Genomic DNA, 21,768 nt, shown 5'->3' on the forward strand with positions numbered 1-21,768 from the left:
GGGAAAGAAAAAAAAGAGGAGGGGTAAAAGAATAACGTGTCATTAAAACTCTTCGGCATAAGAATCGGCACCAACTTCAATATAATCTCTTTCTAAAGCAGCCAGGTCTTCTCTAGCTTCGGTGAATTCACCTTCCTCCATACCTTCACCGACGTACCAGTGGACGAAGGCACGCTTAGCATACATCAAGTCGAACTTTCTGTCGATTCTTTTCCAAGCCTCGGCAATGGCGGTGGTGTTGGATAACATACAAACGGCTCTATCCACAGAAGCCAGTTCAGAACTTGGTATTACGGTTGGTGGCTCGTAACAGATACCGATCTTAAACCCTGTTGGACACCAGTCCACCATTTGTACTGTTTTCTTGTTTTTCACCTGTTCGACGGCTCTTTGGACGTCTCTTGTCACTACGTCACCTCTGTATAGTAGACAGTTAGCCATGTATTTACCCTTCGTTGGGTCACACTTGACCATTTGGTTACCGGGTTCAAAACAAGCGTTTGTGATCTCTGACACGGAATTGGACTCATGGGTGGCTCTCTTATTGGACAAGATAGGAGCATATGACACCAATGGGAAATGAATTCTGGGATATGGGACCAAGTTAGTTTGGAATTCGTTCAAATCGACGTTCAACGAACCATCGAACCTTAAGGACGCTGTTACAGATGACACCACTTGAGCAATTAACCCATTCAAGTTGTCAAAACTTGGTCTGGAAATGCCCAGGTTTCTCTTACAGATATCGTAAATAGCTTCGTTATCGACCATAAAGGTACAATCAGCATGTTCCAAAGTGGTATGTGTTGTTAAAACGGTGTTATAAGGTTCCACGACGGACGTGGATAACTGGGGTGCTGGGTAGACAGCGAATTCCAATTTAGATTTTTTACCGTACTCATACGATAAGTTTTCTAGTAGGAGAGAACCCAACCCTGAACCGGTACCACCACCGAGGGAATGTGTGAACAGGAACCCTTGCAACCCATCACATTGGTCGGCCATCTTTCTGATTCTTTCTTCAACTTCGTCAACTATTTCTCTACCGACGGTGTAGTGACCTCTTGCATAGTTGTTAGCGGCATCTTCCTTCCCATTGATCAATTGTTCTGGGTGGAAAAGATCTTTGAAACGACCTGTACGTACTTCGTCAATGACATTCGGTTCCAAGTCCACATAAATGGCTCTTGGAACGAACTTACCGTACCCTGTTTCGTGGAAAAATGTCGAAAAGCCCTCTTCTCCTCCCTTAGGTTTTGATAGACCATCTTCCAAATGGCCGTCTGACTTAATACCGTGCTCGAGGGAGTACAATTCCCAGCATGCATTCCCGATTTGACAGCCTGCTTGACCAACTGCACGAAATATAATGAAAACAATCCATCACTCCCCGTATAAAGAAGGCACAAAAAAATTCTCCCTACTAACGGAGTCGATTGTGAGCACCTTCCACTGCAGAATGTGAAGAAAAGTTAAGCAAAACAAATAGTTAGTAAGAAAATATCAAAATAAACCAATTGAGTGGCCCAAATCAACCAGATCAGACTAGTTCACATTCAGATCAGATCAGATCGAACTACCGGCCATCTCTCACGGAAGCCATTGCCCTCGGTTCCTGGATCAGAAAAAACGCGATCGAACATACCGTTGATACTGATGACTTCTCTCATTGTCCCCTGTGCCGTGCTTAGCCTTTTCAGTGTACTGTGATGCGATATCTCATCTGTGTTTACGGTTTCTTCTAGATATGCAATTTCTAAAACGTTTCGCAATTTTTAAGGCCTCGAGATGTTTCACTCCGGGTAACCCTGAAGATCGCGAAAATAGTGTTATTACCAGGAGCAATGCCTGCGATAATGGTTTGACAGCAATGACAGAAAGAGAATTTTGAAATAAAGGTTTATCGAATAATAAATATGTAGCCTGACAGTATTTATGGATTATGTAAATGGGGATTCTGTACGTTTATAAATGTTTTTTGTATTAGTTCTAATATACAAGTGTTTTGTAACTCTTGAAAGTTGTTTCAATGCTCAATGTTGGATTTGAGATGGCGAGGAAGATTCGACATCATTCATTTTGTTCCTGTAGTTAAGAGTACCAGGATCAACTTCATCGTGGTATTGTTCGTTAATTTCTTCCAGCGTCTTTCTCTTGGTTTCTGGAATCAACAAAGTGGTGAAAATACCCAACAACATAAACAAGGCAAAGATCTCCATGACATGAGGCAACCAACAGTTAGTGGCCTTACCATCCTTAGCACAGTTGTGGTTGATCAAAGTACCCAAAGCAGTTTGTGCAATGATGRCACCAATTTTACCGGATGCAGCAGAAATACCATGAGCAGTAGATCTGTAACGAGTAGGGAAACACTCACCAGGAACGATAAAGGTAGTAGTGTTTGGACCGAAATTTTGGAAGAATTGACAGATGACGTAAAGAGCCAAAAGACCATGGTCACCAATCTTATGGTATGCAAACCCAATGACACAGAACAAAATAGTCAAAATGATGAAACCGGCCAATTGAATTGGTTTTCTACCAATAATGTCGACAGTGAAAACACTCATCCAGTAACCTGGCAAGGAACCAGCACAGATCAAAATCAAATTACCAACAGCGGAGTCGTACAATTTCTTGTAAACGTTTTTAGAACCAGCATAACCGATAGTTTGCAGGATAATGGCACTGTTCAAACTCAAACCGTAGAACGCAACATCCAACATGAACCATGAACCAGCAGTACCCAATAAAATCTTACCATATTTCCATTGACCGAAATGCTTGCAGAAATCTCTGAATGAGGCCTTTGGAGGATGCATGTCAAGGGATTCGACAGCGGTAGGAGCTCTTTCCAAACCATGAATAGCAATGTCGTCATCGCTGGTGTCGTGGACCTTCTTTTCAGCATCTAGTTCCTTCTTTTCGTTACGCAACAATTCAGCATTGACGTCTAATTGATATCTTGGGGATTCTGGAATGGTCAATCTGAAGTACAAACAAAGTAGACCGGGCACAGTACCCAACCCAATAAGGATTCTCCACATTTGGTCACAGGCTTTTTGACATCTGTAGTCACATTCAGCACCGGAATCAGCATAGTTTAAGTCATTCTTGTAAGCGGCAACCAAAATAAGGGCGATGATACCACCGGAGATTTGACCCCAGGCTTGGTTGGCGAAGACAGCACCCATGATGGCACCTCTCCATTTGGTAGTAGAAAATTCAGAAGTAATAATCGAAGAAAGAGGGTAGTCACCACCGATACCGATACCCATGATGATACGGTAGAATGTCAAGACGGCAACAAAATTGATAGCAGGAGAGTGAGCGACAGTGGTTTGCAAAATGGTGCAGACGATCATGATAATAAGTTCCAAACCATAAATCTTCTTACGACCAACAATATCGGCCAAAGTACCGAACCCGACTTGACCAATGACAGTCCCAACAGAAGTGGAAACCTTCAACAAGGTCTGACTGGAGGAGGGCATATCACCGTGCCAGTAAACATAGGACATCATCGAGATACCCAAGTTAATGGCAAAGATATCGTACGAATCTGTCAAGAAACCAACACCAGCAATGGAGATGGTCTTGATTTGTTGCCACCCGAAAGCCTCGTTATCAATGGATTCCAAAGCCAATCTCCTTCTTTCCAAAGGATCTTCAATGTGGGCAAAATCATTCAAATGATTGTGGAAGGCCAGGTTACCACCTTCAGTTAAGTTTTCCTTGTGAAGACTTCTTTCAGCAACACTAATAGTATCTTTAGCAACGGAACTCATCTGTTATGTCTTTTGAGGTTTGTTAGTTGTGTCTTACTGATCTACAAGATGAAAAAGGAGAGAAATACAAGAGAAGATGCGATCTAACAGAAACAAGAAGAAATGCACCAGTCCATATATATACGTGCTAAATGCGATGACCACGGGTGCGGATGGGCATTACGGGCATGAATAATGTTGCATTGTGCTGCCAGAGAAGAATAATAATTGGCTCATGGATGGAATGAATTAATTAATTAATGAGTAATACGCACGTTTTTTCACTTGGCTAATGAGCAGGCAAGTCGGGAAGAGGGATACGAGACGCCGTTCGTACGACTTATCGTGCATAGATTGCACTGGCTGCATTCGTTGCGATGAGCTGTGGTCACCATAATCAATTACCGTCGCTCATTTCCGCCCCACGTGGCGGAAATAATAGACCCACGTGGACGCTGAAATTGGCGCCTGGCAGCGCGGTGGTGTGGGGAACGGGTGTTGGAGCTGCGGGTAACACCCGGATGATTAGCCGCTGGGCGCTGCCAGGACCCTCGTGGGCTATAAAGACGCCAACGGCACGCGGAGGTGCGTCCTAGTATTTGATGACAGTTCTTGGCATGCGATCTCGGTGCAGATCTCGGGCATTACGCGCCGGTTGTGTCTATTTTCCTGCTCTATGGATTGATATAACTGAAAATGGAGATTAATTGACTTCGTTTCTTTTTCTTAGATTGCATTTCTTTTTTTCTTTTTTCCTTTTTTTTTGAATATATGATCGTTTTTGTTTTTGTTTTTCTTTACCCGGATGTTGGTAGTTTTTCTCGGCTGGTCTCTTTGTGCGGGTAAACAGTCACGTGACTGGTGCGTTTTCTGGCTCTCTCTATCATATCACTATTCTTCTTTATCTCTTTTCGTCTAGTAGATGAAAAAAGGTGAAAAATTCAATTAATGGGATAATTCTATTTTTTTTTTTTTTAATGTCAGGGACCCTAAATTTATGTGTGGTGGTGATTCCGATTGTATATAGAAGTAGAGTTGGTTTCTCATACAATAGCATACCTTTAGACACACGAACAGCCCGTCAATGTCATCGAATAACAGGAAAAAGCTGCTTCTGATGGGCCGGTCCGGCTCCGGTAAGTCTTCAATGAGGTCGATCATCTTTAGTAATTACTCTGCCTTTGACACTAGAAGACTGGGTGCTACCATCGATGTGGAGCACTCGCACTTGAGGTTTCTCGGTAACATGACGCTGAACCTGTGGGATTGTGGTGGACAGGATGTGTTCATGGAAAACTATTTCACCAAGCAAAAGGACCACATTTTCCAGATGGTGCAGGTGCTGATCCATGTGTTTGACGTGGAGTCCACCGAGGTACTCAAAGATATCGAAATATTTGCGAAGGCGTTGAAGCAGTTGAGGAAGTACTCGCCGGACGCCAAGATTTTCGTGCTACTGCACAAAATGGACTTGGTACAACTAGATAAAAGAGAGGAACTGTTTCAAATCATGATGAAGAACCTGAGCGAGACATCGTCGGAGTTCGGCTTCCCGAACCTGATAGGCTTTCCGACCTCGATTTGGGACGAGAGTCTGTACAAGGCGTGGTCGCAGATTGTGTGTTCGCTGATACCTAACATGTCCAACCACCAAACCAATTTGAAGAAGTTCAAAGAGATCATGAACGCCATGGAAATCATTCTTTTTGAAAGGACGACTTTCCTTGTGATTTGTTCCAGTAATGGCGAGAACAGCAACCATGACGACGGCTCGAACAACGGTACTGTGCTGCTGGACCCCAAGAGATTCGAAAAGATCTCCAACATAATGAAAAACTTCAAGCAAAGTTGTACGAAATTGAAGAGCGGGTTCAAGACGCTGATACTAAACAACAATATCTACGTCAGCGAGCTGTCCTCCAATATGGTCTGTTTCATAGTATTGAAAGATATGAACATTCCACAAGAACTGGTGTTAGAGAACATCAAAAAGGCTAAAGAGTTCTTCCAGTGAACGAATGAGTCAATGAGTCAATGAACGAACGCATGAGAAAAGCGGGACAGAGGATAATGGCATAGAGAACTGTAAAGCTTTCATTACGTATGTACAAATGGAATTTGGCGTAGAGAATAAACATAAGAGGTAAAAATAAATAATCACAGATATATATAGGACAGTGGGAGGATAAGCCGTAGATATCGGCCGTTTTATGACGGCTTCTTTTCTGCTGCCTTGACCGTCCATAGTTTCAAAAAGTGGGAATATATAAATAATAAAACATCATGCGCATGGTTTTTTTGTTGGAATGTGCTTGTGAGTTTGCTTTGGTTTGTTTTAGAAAAGGATGCAATTAAAGGAAAACTGTACCTGCTACCGGTGAAACGAGCACGTCGGTTTCATCTATAATCCTTTAAAGAAGTCTCTTTTGAAGAATGCTAACTTGATCCAGTCGAAAAACACCTTGAATCTCGATCTAGCAGACAAAATCATCGACAAGTATAAGATTCTCCATAAATAGAAGGTCATCAACCCCCCGCCGGTATAGAATGTTCTCTTACCAGAACGGATGGTAGCGATGGCCCTTTCAGAACCAAGATATGCCAGGGCACCCAAATCGTTGTACTTGAAAGGCTTGAAGTGGTTTTCTTCGAATAGCAGATCGACCTTGTCTTTTCTCGAAAATAGACTTTTTTGGAAATTTGGTATTTGCGCCATTTTATCGAAACTCTTAGCTAGGTACTCGGCCTCTTGATGCGCCACTTGAGCGGTTGGGGGCAATCCGGCAAAGGCGTTATCACCGATGGCGAAAATGTTATTGCTACCTTTCACTTGCAAAAAGTTATTCACCGCCAAGCCTCTCTTTGAAGAGTTCTGTTCGGGGATTTTTTGGAAAAGGTCGGTGACCACGGGTCTTGCCTTATTACCTGTGGCCCAGATTAAAGTACCGTATGGGATAGTCTCTTCGGTGACTTTACCGTCTTCGTGTTTGGTCTTTGCGAGTAGCTGTTTTGCCTCCACTTTGGCCACAGCGGTTCTTAGATGAACTTTGATCGAGGTGTTTTCCAAATGGGATTGCGCATACGACGAAAGCTTTTTCTCGAACATGTTTAAAACGATAGGTAGGGCCTCGACCAAATGGATTTGGACTTCTTCAGCCAATGCGGGCAAAAACTTCCTTAGGTCCTGGAGAACATAATCCTGCAGTTCACCGGCGACTTCCACACCAGTGGGCCCACCACCCACCACGACAATGGACAATAACCGTTTTCTTTCAGGGTCGCCCTTAGGTAACAAATTAGCCTTTTCCAAGTTGGCGGCAAAACTCTTCCTGATTTCTAGCGAGTTGGGAATTTCCTTCAAAAAGTGGCCATATTCAGTGACCCCAGGAATACCAAAAGTATTGGGTTCTGCACCCACCGCGCTAATCAAATAGTCGTACTTGATTTCTGCTGGCTCTGCCTGGCGCAGCCCTAAATGTGATTCGGGCTGGGACAATTGGCTAACAGTGGACAATGACTTTATAGTGACAGTGTTTCTGTCAGGGTTGATGGAAGTCGCTTCTGCTTCATAGTAGGTGACGTTCCCCTTTTTCTTGAGAGCAAAATTCACAATTGGTTCGATGATCGACTTTTCGTCGACCGTCCCCACGGGAGTGGAAGGCAACAATGGCGTGAATAGAAAATAACTCCTGGGAGAGATGATAGACACATTGTATTTTTTGGTGTCGATATGCTTCAGAAAAGAAATGGCACCCCAGCCGGAACCCAGTACCAGCACGTTTGGTTTGTCGCTGTTTTGAGGGTCAATTACCTTCATAGTCTTGAAAGACGTAGGGCCGGCCTCGGAGTTTTCCACGCCCGTGGACTTCGTGGACGCAAATCTTATGAGCGTGTTCGTGGACGATAGCAGTTTCCTGTTACTATACAGTTTCTTCGATAGCATGACTGTATTTTTTTTTTTTACTTTTTTTGGTAAGTGTATGATTCAATGATGTGATCCGATCTACAACCCCACTAGGAAACCCTTCAATTAGTAATAGGAGATTCTGTCCCCACTATATAATCACTTCTTATATATAATCTGGCGATGTTGCAAATACCGGCAATAACTAAGCAGTCTAAAGGGGGGGGGGAGAAACCTTATAATTGGGGTACCCGGCAAGGCAATTGTCTCTTGTGATTGGTCGCTCTGCTGACAATAAACAACAAGCGCATTTTGAGGCATTTCAGCAGCCGTGAGCGTTTTGTAAATCTTCACAGCATACTTTCCAATGGGTTGCTCTAGGAAGAGAGACCTTTGCCTACTGGGATGGTGTCTGTGGTCCTTATGCTGTAAAGCGCATGAATAATAGGTTCGTTGCTAACGACATGCAGCGCCTTGTGGTAGATGTTCTTATAGCAATAAAAGGCAGTGGGTACAGTACCACACAATGCAGTTCATCTCCCTCAATGAGTCCACTCATTCCTCGATGGACTGACGTACGTAATGTAAATTTTAACGCTTATTCCTTTCACGTGTTTGTCACGTGCCCACATTCCCAATCGGGCAGTGTCGTTTTCCAATATGGTTTCCCGATTAGGAAAGAATATAAATAAAAACACAAAATAAGAAAGTATCAACAATTTGACATCGCAGCAAGGAAAAGATTTTTTTTGCCTCCTGTAACTTGCACAAGAAGATTACGGACTCTCGAAAAATGGCTTATTTGTCCCCTCTTGTTATTGCGGTTGTAGTTCACTAAAGGAAGTAAACAGCAATGAGCCAAAGTCCATCGGTGTCGCCAAGAAGGACTCTTAACAACAAATCATCGTACATCAGCAGCAATGGTGGACTGATTCTGCCCCCTGCGAAGCTGGACCTGAACCAGCAACCGGCGCTGAATTTCCAGCAGAAGGCGACTTTTGACTTGAACCAACAGTTCTTCTACTATCCGGACTCGCCTACGAAGAAACCACGGCCAAGGTTCAACGGCGGCTTGCAAACCAGCAAGGACAGTAATGAAAACTATTATACTAATAACGGCAACAACAGGTCGTCCAGATATCCAAATACCACCAACACTGCTAATGTCAATTCTAACCCGCATCCGCATCAGCAGTCGGTGTCTCACATAAACTCCAAATCTCTTAGATTCCACCAAACTAAGGAGACAGACAGCATACAGGATATCTCGTTCCCTTCCAGAACGTGCACGGCCAAAAGGTATTTCACCAGGCCAATAGATCTGTACGGGATCAGAAACAATTGTAGCGCCGTCACGCCTGGGTTGATGAATTCCCCAACGAAGTCAAAGGCAAACTTCAACATTAAGAAGTCTATTTTGCCCAGGTGCGTGATCACCACATATAAATTACCGTCACCAGTATACGAAACAATAGACGATATATCGAAAAAAATCATAATCTTGCAGATTTCGCTGAATTTTGAGAAAAGCTATCATTTTTTGCAGCCGATTCAGCTGTCTACTAATAAAAAGACACGGGTATCGAAATCACTCGAAGAATTATGCAGAGAGCTATTGCTACCACCAACTAAACCGCAGCACCAACTCCAAAGCAACATCAAGTCTATGAAGAATCCTCCGAATATCAATACCAAGCAGAGAACCAGTACCACCGCCGGTACAAACGCCAATGAGAGCTTTGAATTGAGTTTTGACGGGAAAGCGATGGACAGATCTGATATATTTCGAATGGTGGACTCATTTAGCATCGCCATCTCAGATGATGATGACGATGACGACGAGGATTCCTTTCAGCAGAGAAACAGGAACAGCAGAATCTTACCTGCTGAGATACTGAGTAACGGGCCTTTGAAATGATATGAGGGTATGCATATGTTGTCTATCGTATCTTTATACAAATATTCATCATTTATTCATTTATTCATTTTTTTCATCTATACAGTAAATTTTAGTATTAGTTCTCACATGAGAAGATTAAAAAAGAAAAGCCGCGATAAACATTAAAAGCTAGCAAATGGACCCAAGTCTATAACAGGAGAAAACAATACTTGAAACAACATCTTTTTCCGCACGAGTAAATGCCCTATCTCAAATTTTAATTTGGTCTGTAAATTCCCATTTCGTAGCTCTCTTTCCCCTACAATGTTGTACTGCAATATCACCAGGTAAGTTTTTACTCGCACCGCATAGACCAAGTGTACCCAATACAATGAGTGGTACGTACGAGTCTTGTACAGTGTGATTAACGGGTTTGTTTGTGTTTCCCTTATTTAATTATATATATTTAAGGTCAGCCACCCCTTAGTTCTTGAAAAAAAAAGGATTACATGTTATACCAACCAACCTTTACACTGGTGCTAAATTGACAAGCACCCAATAGATTATCACCCAATAGGTTATTGGGATATGTGCAACTGTAACACCAAAGGTATAACAGTTACAGCACTAAGCTGCACCGTTTTTTTGTTCTGTCAATTTTTTAATTGATTCAGTCAATATGAATAGCCAAGCAGAAGACGCATCACCAACATTACGTGACGTGGGTTCATCTTCTTCCACGCCACTTTTCAGCTCCTCTAGTGAAGAAGATCTTACACATAAAAAAATCCCTAGACATCAATTAACTGAAGATCAAGTTAAAAGAATCCGAGAGGAACGAGCAAAAAAAAGACAGAGCCACAGGAACTCATTAATATCCCAAGGCAAGGATCCCGATTTTCCCACCCCTGATTTGCAGTTCATTAAGAGGCCCTTTCTGCACTTGCACCATGAAATGACTCATGACTCCGCTGAATTGACACTAGATTCCACCACATCTAGTGCACAAACCACGCCGAACTCGTTGGACGTTAAAATAATGACCTATAATACTTTAGCACAAACTTTGATTAGGAGGAATTTCTTCCCACAAAGTGGCTCTGCACTAAAGTGGCACAAGAGGTCAAAAGTCCTGGTCCACGAATTAAAAACCTATAATCCCGATATTGTATCATTACAAGAAGTCGATTATAACGAACTGAAATTCTGGCAAGATAATTTCCGTAAGCTGGGCTTTGATTTAAGTTTCAAAAGGCATGAAGGGAAAACACATGGACTATTGATTGCGTGGAAAACTGAGAAATTTCAGCTAGAAAACGAGTGGATGTTAGACTACGATACTATCTTGGCCGGGAATGTTATTCCTGCAAGAACAAGAACAAAAAATATTGCGTTTATAGCATCGCTACGTCTAAAGAATATACCAGGTCCATCCACCGATGGAATTATTGTGGCAAATACGCATTTATTTTGGCACCCTTTTGGAGTTTTTGAGAGGCTGAGACAATCTTACTTAGTATTGGCAAAAATTCAAGAAATCAAAGCTTGTCCAAAGTATAATGAATGGCACAGTGTATTGATGGGGGACTTCAACACTGAACCTGAAGAACCACCGTACTTGGCTATAACAAGAAAGCCAGTGACGCTCAGAGGTCCAGCAAGGGTCATGGCTGAGTGCTCATTAGCGTATCGATATTCCAAGAAAAGGAATGGAGAGGGAAGCAGCCAAGATGATGAGGAATGTGATGAACAATCTAGGGGAGAAGGCCGCTTTAACCAGCCACAAAACCCTAAACCAAAATCTTTTCCAGCAACAAGTGAACAGAAAGGTCTAGTAAATCAACTAGTCGCGCTACACAACTCCTTGCACGTGAAAGGAGTATCATTGTATGGGCTTGGATACGGTAAGGTACAACCTGAGAACTCTCACGAAAGTAATGGTGAGCCAGAACTATCGAACTGGGCCAACTCGTGGTGTGGATTACTAGATTATATATTTTATATTGAGCCCAGTGACGAACAGAGTACACACGAAGAGAACCCCTTGGACGACTTTGAAAACAAAAACAATTTAAGAGTCATTGGGTACCTAAAGATGCCTCGCGCAAAAGAAATGCCAAAACATTCTCAACCTTTCGAAGGAGAATACGCTAGCGACCACGTTTCCCTAATGTGCCAGCTACGTTTTCTTTCAGAAGAGAAATTAAATAGCATAAACTAAACAAGCGTACATATAAAAATAGTTACAGGTATGTGCAAAGTTCAATAGCTAATGGGCTGGCGGTCCGATAGTCAATAGGCTCTCTTTTTTTAATTTAGCGTCACCTCCACCTTATATATAGCTTTACGTGCTATTTTTGGTCACCCTTCCCCTTTCGTTGCGCCTCAACGGGCTAGAAAAAAATGAAGCATAGAAGCACCACAACAAAACTGCCCTTTTTCCTTGTTTCAAGTCACATGTGAAGCATCCAGAAGAAAACATTCAAAGGTTAGAGAGGTGCAGTTGGCTTATTGACGTCGTTCGTTTCATACTATCAAGCAAAGTTCTTTTAATCAGCTTGGACAAGCCCCACCAGAATCTGTTTTCTATTGCTTTTTGAGGAATCCAGTATGTCAAACTCAAATTCTAGAAAACCTAGCGCAAATCATGCATACCGTCAACAGCATGATTATAACGGGATGAACGCCATGGTAGGAAATCCAATGTTGTACCATCCTGTGGACTTCATGAACGGTGCCGGCCAATATGGCCCCTCTCAACACCCGGCATATTACACGAACTCGCCGTTGCCAAATGTTCCACCGACGCCCTTCGATACTGCTTACGGTGCTAGTCTTTTGCCATCCCATTTGTTAATGGGGTCGCCGTTTGTTTCCTCGCCTAATATGCAAGGTGGCTATAACCCTGGTAGATCATCAAAATTCAATAGGAAGGCTTATTCGAGACCCATTTCGAGCCAAAACAGCTATAACGCTAACAACAGTAATAACTACAACAACAACAACAACAATAACAACAACAACAACAACAACAACAACAATGGAATGATGACTCCTTCAAGCTATTATAGAAACGGGAGAACTCTATTTTCGAGGAAAGACAACAATTCAGGAGATGTTACTCACAATAATTCTAAGGGATATGACACCAGGAACAGCAGTGGAAGAAGAGGCTCTTCCAGAATCAACATTTTTGATGAGATAGACCCAGAAACCCTATTACAGAAGCCCTTTCGCATTGATTATAAGATTCTACCCGCTGGTGACGATGCTTATAGGACTCGATCGCTGCTTATTGAAAACGTAGATAGTGCTGCTGATCTACACTCTTTAGTCAAGAACTTTGTCAAATCTAATGCTCTGGAAAGTGCATATATAGTTGACAACAAGGAGGCTGGTAACTCAGAAGAAGAAAAGACTAAGAGTCTATCTATTTTGATAAGTTTCTTGACTAGGGGCGATTGTTTGAACTTTTATAATAACATTTTACAAAGACTATCAGAGTTTAAAACCTTTTTGAAATCCAAATCATTGAATCTGAAATTTGTCTGCCTAAATTACGATTCCAAATCCCTTCCAACACCTGTCGAAGATGGAGAGTTATCAAAAAGTGAAGATCAAGCTGCTACTGTCAATAATTCGATGATGATGATCAGCGCTTCGTTGCATCACAATGTCGAGAATAAAGATGCTACAAGGTCCATCATAATTGAATTTAAAAGTCCTTTAGAAAAAGCCGAATTATTCAAGGAGAAACTGCAATTTCTAGATAGGTCAAAGAACAAAAGATATATCTTAGAATCCATTGAGATAGTGAACACTGATGTACCATCGAATCAATTTCCTGAAAACTATGCTGTGTTGACCTTTTTAAACATCTTCATGGCAATTGAAGTCCTCGACTACTTGAAGAAATACTCTAAAAAACTAGGCATCTCCAAATGTTTCTATGTTTCTCTAACACCATTGATGGTCAGTTCAGGCAGGTCTTCAGTTGCCAGTATTTACGAAAGCAAATTGAGTTCGCATCGTTTATCAACCCCATCGGTTGCCACTGGCAACAACAATGATATCAACAACAACAACAATAATGGCAGTATTGGATCTTCCGTTTACGGAAACTCTAATATAAGTTTAACCAGTCTTTCATCATCCGTCTCTTTGAATGAAGAGATTGACGTGTTGACGACGAAACTCCAAGGAATAGACCTTGATGGAACTACATTAGAAGTCAATTGTCATGATTATCCTACACCAGTTATCAATGAACATTCTGCCCATTTGAGTAATATTAAAATTTCAAAAACAGTAGATAATTCCAGACAATTCCCACCAGACATTTCTTCGCCCTTGCCTCTAAATGAACACATGTTTATGGCTGATTCCAATCAATCGAATGGAACAATAGTATCCCAACAATTAATAACTGGTCCTTCTCCGCAATCTCCGAATCTACAAATGAACCAACGAGTACTATCCAACCCGATAACTCAAAGCTTGGAGCAAAATTTCAATGTTTCAGCCAAAGTGGCTTCGTCCATGGGGTCAGACATTGGTAACAGAACGATTTATATAGGAAACATTAATCCAAGATCAAGGGCAGAAGATATCTGCAACGTTGTCCGCGGGGGGATACTTCAAAATATTAAATATTTAGCAGAGAAGAGGATTTGTTTTGTCACTTTCATTGAGGCGTCGTCCGCTGTACAATTCTATGCGAATTCATTTATTGATCCAATAGTATTACATGGAAATATGTTGAGAGTAGGGTGGGGGCATTATTCCGGTCCATTACCAAAGTCAATCTCACTAGCTGTAACGATTGGGGCTAGTAGAAATGTTTATGTAAGTTTGCCAGAATTTGCATTCAAAGAGAAATTCATTCACGACCCCCAATACAAACAACTGCATGAAACATTAGCGTTACCAGACGCGGAGCAATTAAGAGAGGATTTCAGTACCTATGGTGATATTGAACAGATTAATTATCTAAGCGATAGCCATTGCTGTTGGATAAATTTTATGAACATATCGTCTGCGATTAGTCTCGTTGAAGAAATGAACAAAGAACCTACGGGACATGATGATAGTAGTGAAGTGATACCGAAAACGGCAACCGAAGAAAAGTTCGATGGCCGTTATAAAGGGCTTTTGATAAACTATGGTAAGGATCGTTGTGGTAATATAAATAAAAATCTGGTAGCTGGTAAAAATTCAAGATTTTACAAAAAAGTTAAAAGGCCGAGCTACAATATACGTCTAAGTAAACTAGAAGAAAGAAGGAGACAAAACGAAAACGATAAAAAGGAATCCTTTGATAAAGTCCTGAATTTGGAATCCCTAGGTATAAGTCTCGATCCACACAAGGGTGCCGACATTGATGAAACTGAGACTGAAGACACTACAGGGGCCGAGGCTGAAGTTGAGATAGAGGCTAGAAATGGAAACCAAGCCGCGGGGCCCGGCGGGTTAGGTCTTGGAGTGGTAAACTCAGACGTAAAACACGCACTTTCAGATGAAACCGATTACGACGAATTGTTCAACAAGTCATCAAGATCTTCCGATTCGTCGTCGGACATAGAGGTCATAATGCATTCTCCGAGTGATCCTGAATATGCCTTAAAATCGCAGACTTTAAGAAGTTCGAGTCAAACGGTTATAAACAGTAAGAGACCGGCAAAGGTGGAAAACGATGATGGTTTGGTGGGACTTTCACAATTTAATCATAGATCATCGCTAAAGCAAGCTCCACCAAGGGCCCCCTCAACGTTGTCCTATAATCATTCGAAAAATAGCCAAGTGCCGATTCAAGACGCTGGAAATAATGCAGACGTAACGGACAACAAGACGAGGAAAAGAGGCTCTTTCCCAAGGCATAGAACGATACCAGGATCGGATGTTATGGCCCAATACCTCGCACAAGTTCAACACTCGACGTTTATGTATGCAGCTAATATTCTAGGGGCCTCTGCGGAAGATAACGCGTATCCTGATGAATAGGACAAAATGTTCAACCATACCGAATAACGCATGCCTATCATCCAATCCAGCAAAAGCTTAATGCAAGTCGCCCAATTTTTTCTTTCCTTTTTTTCTGTATAAACTAAATAATAGTGATTATTAATAAAAAGCAACACTATTGACGTACACTATGCAATGTCTACGGTTGCCCCAGTAATAGTTTTATGTTGGTAGTCATTATTTTTTTCAATCTTTTCCCAATTGTCCGTCCGGTTTTTTTTTCAGGTTTGTCATTTACGGCTACGGGTTCCAGCCTTGGCTCTAAAGTTAGTAAAATTTTTTGGGAGATGACTATTACTACATCGAAAGTTAATGTTGGTACATTATAAAAGGTTGAATAACGAAAGTGATTTTTATCTAGCAAGGTTAGAATGAACCGGCATTTATCTGTCTCGAGCAATTTTCTCACGGCATTCCAACTTAGGGAGTAACCAAAAGTACGACTGCAAACAGAACATGATAATAGGCAAAGAGGGATGTGTCATTCAAAACACTGAAGTGAAAACCGCAGAAAATGAAGAGGCTTATCTAGAGATTGAGAATAAATCAGTGCTAGAGGCTGAAAACTCTTCGCCACGTAACAACAAAGAAGGAGCTTTAGCAACAATGGTTTTAACGGAATCTGAAGATGAAGTAATGAAGACCGAACAACAAAAATGGCAAAACCCAAACTACTTCAAATACCCATGGCAAGAGTATCTCTTCATCTTCACTTGTATGATAAGTCAGCTCCTAAACCAATCAGGTACCACGCAAACTCTTTCCATTATGAATATACTTGCAGATAGTTTTGGGTCAGATACAACCTCAAGGTCATGGCTGATGGCATCTTTCCCACTAGTCTCAGGTTCATTCATTTTAATTAGTGGCAGACTCGGTGACATATACGGGTTAAAGAATATGCTGTTGATAGGATATGCTATGATTATCATATGGTCTTTGATTTGTGGGCTCACCAAATATTCTGGTAGCGATACTTTTTTTATTATCAGCAGAGCTTTTCAAGGGCTAGGAATTGCATTTATTTTACCAAACGTGCTAGGTATTATCGGAAATATCTACATCGGTGGTACATTTCGTAAGAATATTGTGATTAGTTTCATAGGCGCGATGGCGCCTATTGGTGCAACTTTGGGTTGCTTTTTTGCAGGGTTGATTGGTACTATGAACCCAAACCAGTGGCCTTGGGCCTTTTATGCATACACCATAACAGCAGCCATCAATCTAGCACTCTCCATATACGCCATTCCCAATAATATACCAACAAATATCCATCGATTTTCTATGGATTGGATTGGATCTATTTTGGGTGTAATTGGTCTTATTTTATTGAATTTTGTATGGAATCAAGCTCCTATTTCAGGTTGGAACCAGGCTTATATTATTGTGCTTTTAATCATTTCTGTTCTTTTCCTCGTCGTGTTTGGCGTTTATGAGATCCATTTTGCCAAAAGTCCGTTATTGCCTCAAGCTATCATGAAGGACCGTCATATGATTCAAATAATGTTATCCTTGTTCTTTGGGTGGGGTTCATTTGGTATCTTCACGTTTTATTATTTTCAATTTCAGTTAAATATAAGGCACTACACGGCCTTATGGGCTGGAGGTTCTTATTTTATGTTCTTGATTTGGGGTATTGTTGCTGCTTTACTCGTTGGATTTTCCATTAAAAGAGTATCGCCATCAGTTTTTTTGTTTTTTGCCATGGTTGCATTCAATGTTGGCTCGATAATGGCCAGCGTTACACCAGTTCATGAGTCGTACTTCCGTACTCAGATGGGGACAATGATAGTTTTGAGTTTTGGAATGGATCTTTCATTCCCAGCTTCTTCCATCATCTTCAGTGATTACTTGCCTATGGAATACCAAGGTATGGCGGGATCATTGGTGAATACTGTTGTCAACTATTCCATGTCATTGTGTCTTGGTATGGGTGCCACAGTTGAAATGCAGCTTGACCCAGATGGGAAACATATTCTGAAGGGTTATAGAGGTGCTCAATATCTCGGGATAGGATTAGCCACTTTGGCATGCATAATTAGCGGGCTTTACATGGTCGAAAGCTTCATAAAAGATCATAGGACGAAAGCTGTCGCGAAAGATAATTGCGGCATGAGCTAACGAAATGTGATATTTACAAAAATAGATAATACAGCAATTTAATAAACATAAATCTCCTAAAGTACAAAAAGCTTCGTATTCTGACACAACATGAAATATCTTTCTTCTGTTAAAGAGAGCCATCTTTGTTAAATATTGCTCACCTTTCAGCTTAGCTTGAAACCAAAACGATTCGAGTATTAAGTTTCATCTATTCCTTGGGGATAAAACTTTTATTTAGTTTACATAATACACTTAACCCACATGATCTATTATATATGTCTCTTTAAATATATTTCGTGTAAAGAGAAACAAGAACAAAAACAAAAACAAAAACAAACAAAACAAAAACAAACAAAACAAAAACAAAAATTAAATTAAATTAAAATTAAATGGTGGTCATGATCCTTACTATGATTGTCTTCTCTTCTCCCTTTCCCTTGTGGCGATTTCCTTCAAATCGTCGTCACTTGGTTCATAAATATGCCAGATAGTATAATGCGGTAAGCCACCGACTCTATACCCCATTTTTTTTGCCATTTTACCAAATGCTTCTGTTTCAGCGTGATTTTCAAAGGTGAATGCGGGGAACTGTACACCATTTCTGAATATTTTAGCCTTCGCTAGGATTGAAACACCCCCGACACCGTCCAAATCGACCACTTCATTTGGATCACCTCCTGCATCTCTGATGTAAGCCAAATGAACTCTCCATGTTGGATATTCTGCATAACCTTCCACAATGACATCGTCTTCGTCAAGTGTTTTTGCCAAATCTAGTGCTTCTCCAGATTCCATCCAAGAATTTAAATCGTATGGTTGCTCACTATTTAAAAATGTAGGTAGCGGTCTCCAAACATTGGGGACAATGACATCATAATCTTTACTCATCAAGTCTTGAATAACAGACCCAGGGCATAGCTCTACATCAGCATCTCTCCAATAAACCCAAGAATGGTATGGTTTCAAAGCATTAGCAGTCAACCAGTTTCTTGCTCTTCCCATTAATTTTCTTCTTATACCTTGAACTTTCACAGCATGTCTATCGCTAAAGCCTTGGCCAATTACTTGACCGAAATCCTTTTGAAATACCTGAACTGATCTGAATGGCTTATCATAATTTTCATGGAAAGGTGGTGAAAATGCCTGATGAACACGATTGATGTAATCTTCGTCCATGTATTTGAGGTATAGTTTATCGGTACCTTTAGTTTGCGAGTCAATAACAGCATCAATTTCTTGAAAAATTTGAGACAGGGTACCGTTTTGTAATTGTCTCGAATATGCTATTAATGCGTCCAATGTAGTGTCACCTTCGGAACAATCACTGACTAGAAAGGCCAAATCGATCAATTCGTGTGGGTAAGTCAAGTTCATCAGATGCTTGAACATTAAAGGTAAGACATCTGCTGCGTTCCTTAATGGGATGCATAAAAGAATATGGTCACGTGTTTCCAGACCGTTTGGTGCACCTTCGAAATTTGTTAAGTCGTATTTCTCCACGGTAGAATCCAAAAGCATGCTCATTTCCTCTTGGTACTTTTCGCCATCCTCGGGGGTCAAAGTCTCTGAACCGAATTGGGATATTAGATAATGCTGCACACCATCATCAAATTTCGAAACCACCTCTGGGTCAATATCCTCAAAATCGTAGTTATAATATTCTTCATCTTCCAGATCTATCGTCTTGTAATTCTCTGAACCCAATAGTGTGTTCCCGTTTTGTATAGATAAACCCAATCTCATTTCTGAAAGAAATAAAATCACCAGATACAATGACAAAACAGTGATAATAATAAGAGATATGACGTTCACTGTAAGCTGAAATTTGGACGACGTAGACCGCGGCTGGTACATGTATTTCCCCTTCAATGACTTGGAGTCATGATGTGAACGTTTGTTCCTGCTTTTATTCGAGCTACCGTTCCTTGAAATGGGCAAGCTTAGTCCATTGTCCATGGATTTTTCTTTTATATTTGACCTTAGATTAAGAAACAAGCCCATCTTGTGTATCAATCGGTAAATTGGTAAGCTCGAATGACCTTCACTATACGTTTGTGTATGTTTTTCCCCTTTGTTTTAATTATTTCATAAGTCCCATATTTTCTTTGATTCTAAATATTTCAAGCCTTGTTTCGGTATATTCGCCAAAAAAAAAAAAAAAAATTTTCTTTTCCGGAGATAAAATTGAATACGTATTATATTAAGGAATGATTAAAAACTAGTTTTTGAGAGTAGTGATTATATATTTATATCATTATCCGTGGCTGTGGCTGTGGGAGGGGACGTTGGTGCATTTTCATTAGGGATGGATAGGATGGAGAGGTTTGCAGTGGTGTCGATATTGGTTGTGTTTTGTGCTACTGGCGTGGTATTTGTAGTGTCTCGTGCTGGCGCCGTGGGAGGTTCTGATTCCCCGACCACAGTTTCCACCTGTATGCTTGACAACTCGTTTTCATCTTCGCTACTGCCCAGTATACCAAATAGATTCATATCATCATCTTCGTCTTCGTCGCCATTCGCATTCGCGTTTATGTCTATGGTGGAAGCGTTTAATGCGTTGAGGCTATTATCGTTGTCAGTAGATTCCCTTACGTGCTCGTTGTTCAACAGGAGTTCTAGATCGTGGCCTTCATCTTGTTCCTTTTTCTTTCGTTGCGAAATAAGCCCTTCTTGTCGACGTTTTAGTGATTTTTGTCTTTCTTCTTTGGCCAGTTGTATTTTTTCCTTCTTTAGTTTCTGGATTTTAGGTAGGTTATGCATAAACAATGTCACCGACTTGCGTAGTTGCAAATCTATGGACCTTTGTATAACTTTATGAGACTGGTGCGGGTTCTTGAAAGAGTAGAGAGATTCTGAAATTTTCAAAAATGGGTTTTTCGTTCTTTTCAATTGGTTGATCTCGAACTTTGAGACACGCTCTCTAGCCAGTTCGATCCTATACTTGGCGTACTGCTCGATGTTTTTCTCATCGAAAGATTTCGTTGTTATTGCCGTTTTCCTTTCATGAAGAGTGTTGCCCCAAATTTCTAATCGCTCGCTAGCATCAGAAGCATCAGGAAGGCGCGGCGATGGAGTGTGAGAAGCTGAAGATATGTGGAAGAGACGTTTATTTAGATTTAGTAGAGCTCTTTCCGACTCCCCACTTTCTTTGACTATTTCTCTTTTGATAGTTTTTAGATCCGTAATTGGATGGTTGAATTCGGGTGTAAACTTGTAGGTATGATCTGGCGGGAAGTTAGGCAGCCAGCTCGGTATCAGTTTCTCCAATGGATTGGAAGGAGGCAGCAAGACGTTGATCTCATTTTGTTGTTCTTCAATATTATTAGTTTCGTCCTCTTCATCGTCGTCGATATGCGAAGGGGAAATAAATGATGATGATTTAACCAGTTTTTGATATTCAGCAGAATTTCTCGATTTGATATGTTCTGAAATTTGAAATTCTTGAAAAAGGGAACCAGAGTCCAGATTGAACTCTCTAAACAATAGTTTCAAATCCGCCTGAGAAACTTGCGACCTTCTTTGCAACAGTGCCAAATTGTGTAAGTTCCGAAACATCCCGTCCATCTGAACGGCCACGAGATTGACCATCTCATCTAGAGCAAAGTTCGAAATGCAGATGTTCAACGAGTTCAATTGAAACAGGACCGATTTCTTCAGGATTTCCAGTACGGGCGCATCTATTTCCAAGTGACTAACTTCCGTCAAATCCGGCAGGTTCGTCAACTGAACCATGGTCTGCCTGGCACCAGAACCGCTATTCGACGTTGCAGAAGTCATTGTCATCTATCCGTCCCTTGATTCCACCCTTCTTGTTCGCTCGCTTGCCCATGCTTGCCCATTGCTTTTTACTTTTTTTCATTAGAGGTCAAGATTTTCTACAATAGAAGCAACGGGTAACATCCCCAAGTACGCCAGCCGGAGTTGCATCAGTACTACTGACCGCATTCTTTGGATCACCATTGATCACCACAAATATTCAACAAGACTACATATGCACGCGAGCCGGGCCAATGCATTTTTCTTGCTATATCGCTCCTATTTTGCAGATTATTCTATTGTGATTATTTTTTCAACACACTTTTTTTTTCGTTTAT

The 21,768-nt window shown here is 41.1% G+C and overlaps 10 protein-coding genes across 10 annotated transcripts; 5 read left to right on the plus strand and 5 right to left on the minus strand.

The window, feature by feature from the left end:
- Positions 1 to 42: 42 nt before the first annotated feature.
- On the minus strand, positions 43 to 1,005 carry TUB3 (alpha-tubulin TUB3; the record flags this gene model as incomplete). The annotated part of the gene is made up of 1 exon (XM_018367016.1): positions 43 to 1,005. One exon carries the CDS (start codon positions 1,003 to 1,005, stop codon positions 43 to 45), a length of 963 nt encoding a protein of 320 aa, XP_018219950.1.
- A 1,028-nt stretch (positions 1,006 to 2,033) lies between these two features.
- On the minus strand, positions 2,034 to 3,788 carry PHO84 (phosphate transporter PHO84; the record flags this gene model as incomplete). The annotated part of the gene is made up of 1 exon (XM_018367017.1): positions 2,034 to 3,788. One exon carries the CDS (start codon positions 3,786 to 3,788, stop codon positions 2,034 to 2,036), a length of 1,755 nt encoding a protein of 584 aa, XP_018219951.1.
- Positions 3,789 to 4,851: 1,063 nt separating this feature from the next.
- GTR1 (Rag GTPase GTR1) lies at positions 4,852 to 5,781 on the plus strand (the record flags this gene model as incomplete). Its single annotated transcript, XM_018367018.1, has 1 exon — positions 4,852 to 5,781. The coding sequence occupies one exon, from the start codon at positions 4,852 to 4,854 to the stop codon at positions 5,779 to 5,781; it is 930 nt and encodes a 309-aa protein (XP_018219952.1).
- Positions 5,782 to 6,168: 387 nt separating this feature from the next.
- NDI1 (NADH-ubiquinone reductase (H(+)-translocating) NDI1) lies at positions 6,169 to 7,710 on the minus strand (the record flags this gene model as incomplete). The annotated part of the gene is made up of 1 exon (XM_018367019.1): positions 6,169 to 7,710. One exon carries the CDS (start codon positions 7,708 to 7,710, stop codon positions 6,169 to 6,171), a length of 1,542 nt encoding a protein of 513 aa, XP_018219953.1.
- An 814-nt stretch (positions 7,711 to 8,524) lies between these two features.
- Positions 8,525 to 9,589, plus strand: DI49_3973 (uncharacterized protein; the record flags this gene model as incomplete). Its single annotated transcript, XM_018367020.1, has 1 exon — positions 8,525 to 9,589. The coding sequence occupies one exon, from the start codon at positions 8,525 to 8,527 to the stop codon at positions 9,587 to 9,589; it is 1,065 nt and encodes a 354-aa protein (XP_018219954.1).
- A 640-nt stretch (positions 9,590 to 10,229) lies between these two features.
- On the plus strand, positions 10,230 to 11,771 carry NGL3 (3'-5' poly(A) RNA exonuclease; the record flags this gene model as incomplete). The annotated part of the gene is made up of 1 exon (XM_018367021.1): positions 10,230 to 11,771. The coding sequence occupies one exon, from the start codon at positions 10,230 to 10,232 to the stop codon at positions 11,769 to 11,771; it is 1,542 nt and encodes a 513-aa protein (XP_018219955.1).
- Positions 11,772 to 12,160: 389 nt separating this feature from the next.
- On the plus strand, positions 12,161 to 15,550 carry NAB6 (Nab6p; the record flags this gene model as incomplete). Its single annotated transcript, XM_018367022.1, has 1 exon — positions 12,161 to 15,550. The coding sequence occupies one exon, from the start codon at positions 12,161 to 12,163 to the stop codon at positions 15,548 to 15,550; it is 3,390 nt and encodes a 1,129-aa protein (XP_018219956.1).
- A 477-nt stretch (positions 15,551 to 16,027) lies between these two features.
- On the plus strand, positions 16,028 to 17,692 carry ATR1 (borate transporter; the record flags this gene model as incomplete). The annotated part of the gene is made up of 1 exon (XM_018367023.1): positions 16,028 to 17,692. The coding sequence occupies one exon, from the start codon at positions 16,028 to 16,030 to the stop codon at positions 17,690 to 17,692; it is 1,665 nt and encodes a 554-aa protein (XP_018219957.1).
- A 390-nt stretch (positions 17,693 to 18,082) lies between these two features.
- On the minus strand, positions 18,083 to 19,675 carry VAN1 (Van1p; the record flags this gene model as incomplete). The annotated part of the gene is made up of 1 exon (XM_018367024.1): positions 18,083 to 19,675. The coding sequence occupies one exon, from the start codon at positions 19,673 to 19,675 to the stop codon at positions 18,083 to 18,085; it is 1,593 nt and encodes a 530-aa protein (XP_018219958.1).
- Positions 19,676 to 19,912: 237 nt separating this feature from the next.
- Positions 19,913 to 21,457, minus strand: TAF8 (Taf8p; the record flags this gene model as incomplete). Its single annotated transcript, XM_018367025.1, has 1 exon — positions 19,913 to 21,457. The coding sequence occupies one exon, from the start codon at positions 21,455 to 21,457 to the stop codon at positions 19,913 to 19,915; it is 1,545 nt and encodes a 514-aa protein (XP_018219959.1).
- Positions 21,458 to 21,768: the final 311 nt, after the last annotated feature.

Source organism: Saccharomyces eubayanus, chromosome XIII (assembly GCF_001298625.1).
Source record: "Saccharomyces eubayanus strain FM1318 chromosome XIII, whole genome shotgun sequence".
Taxonomy (NCBI): Eukaryota; Fungi; Ascomycota; class Saccharomycetes; order Saccharomycetales; family Saccharomycetaceae; genus Saccharomyces; species Saccharomyces eubayanus.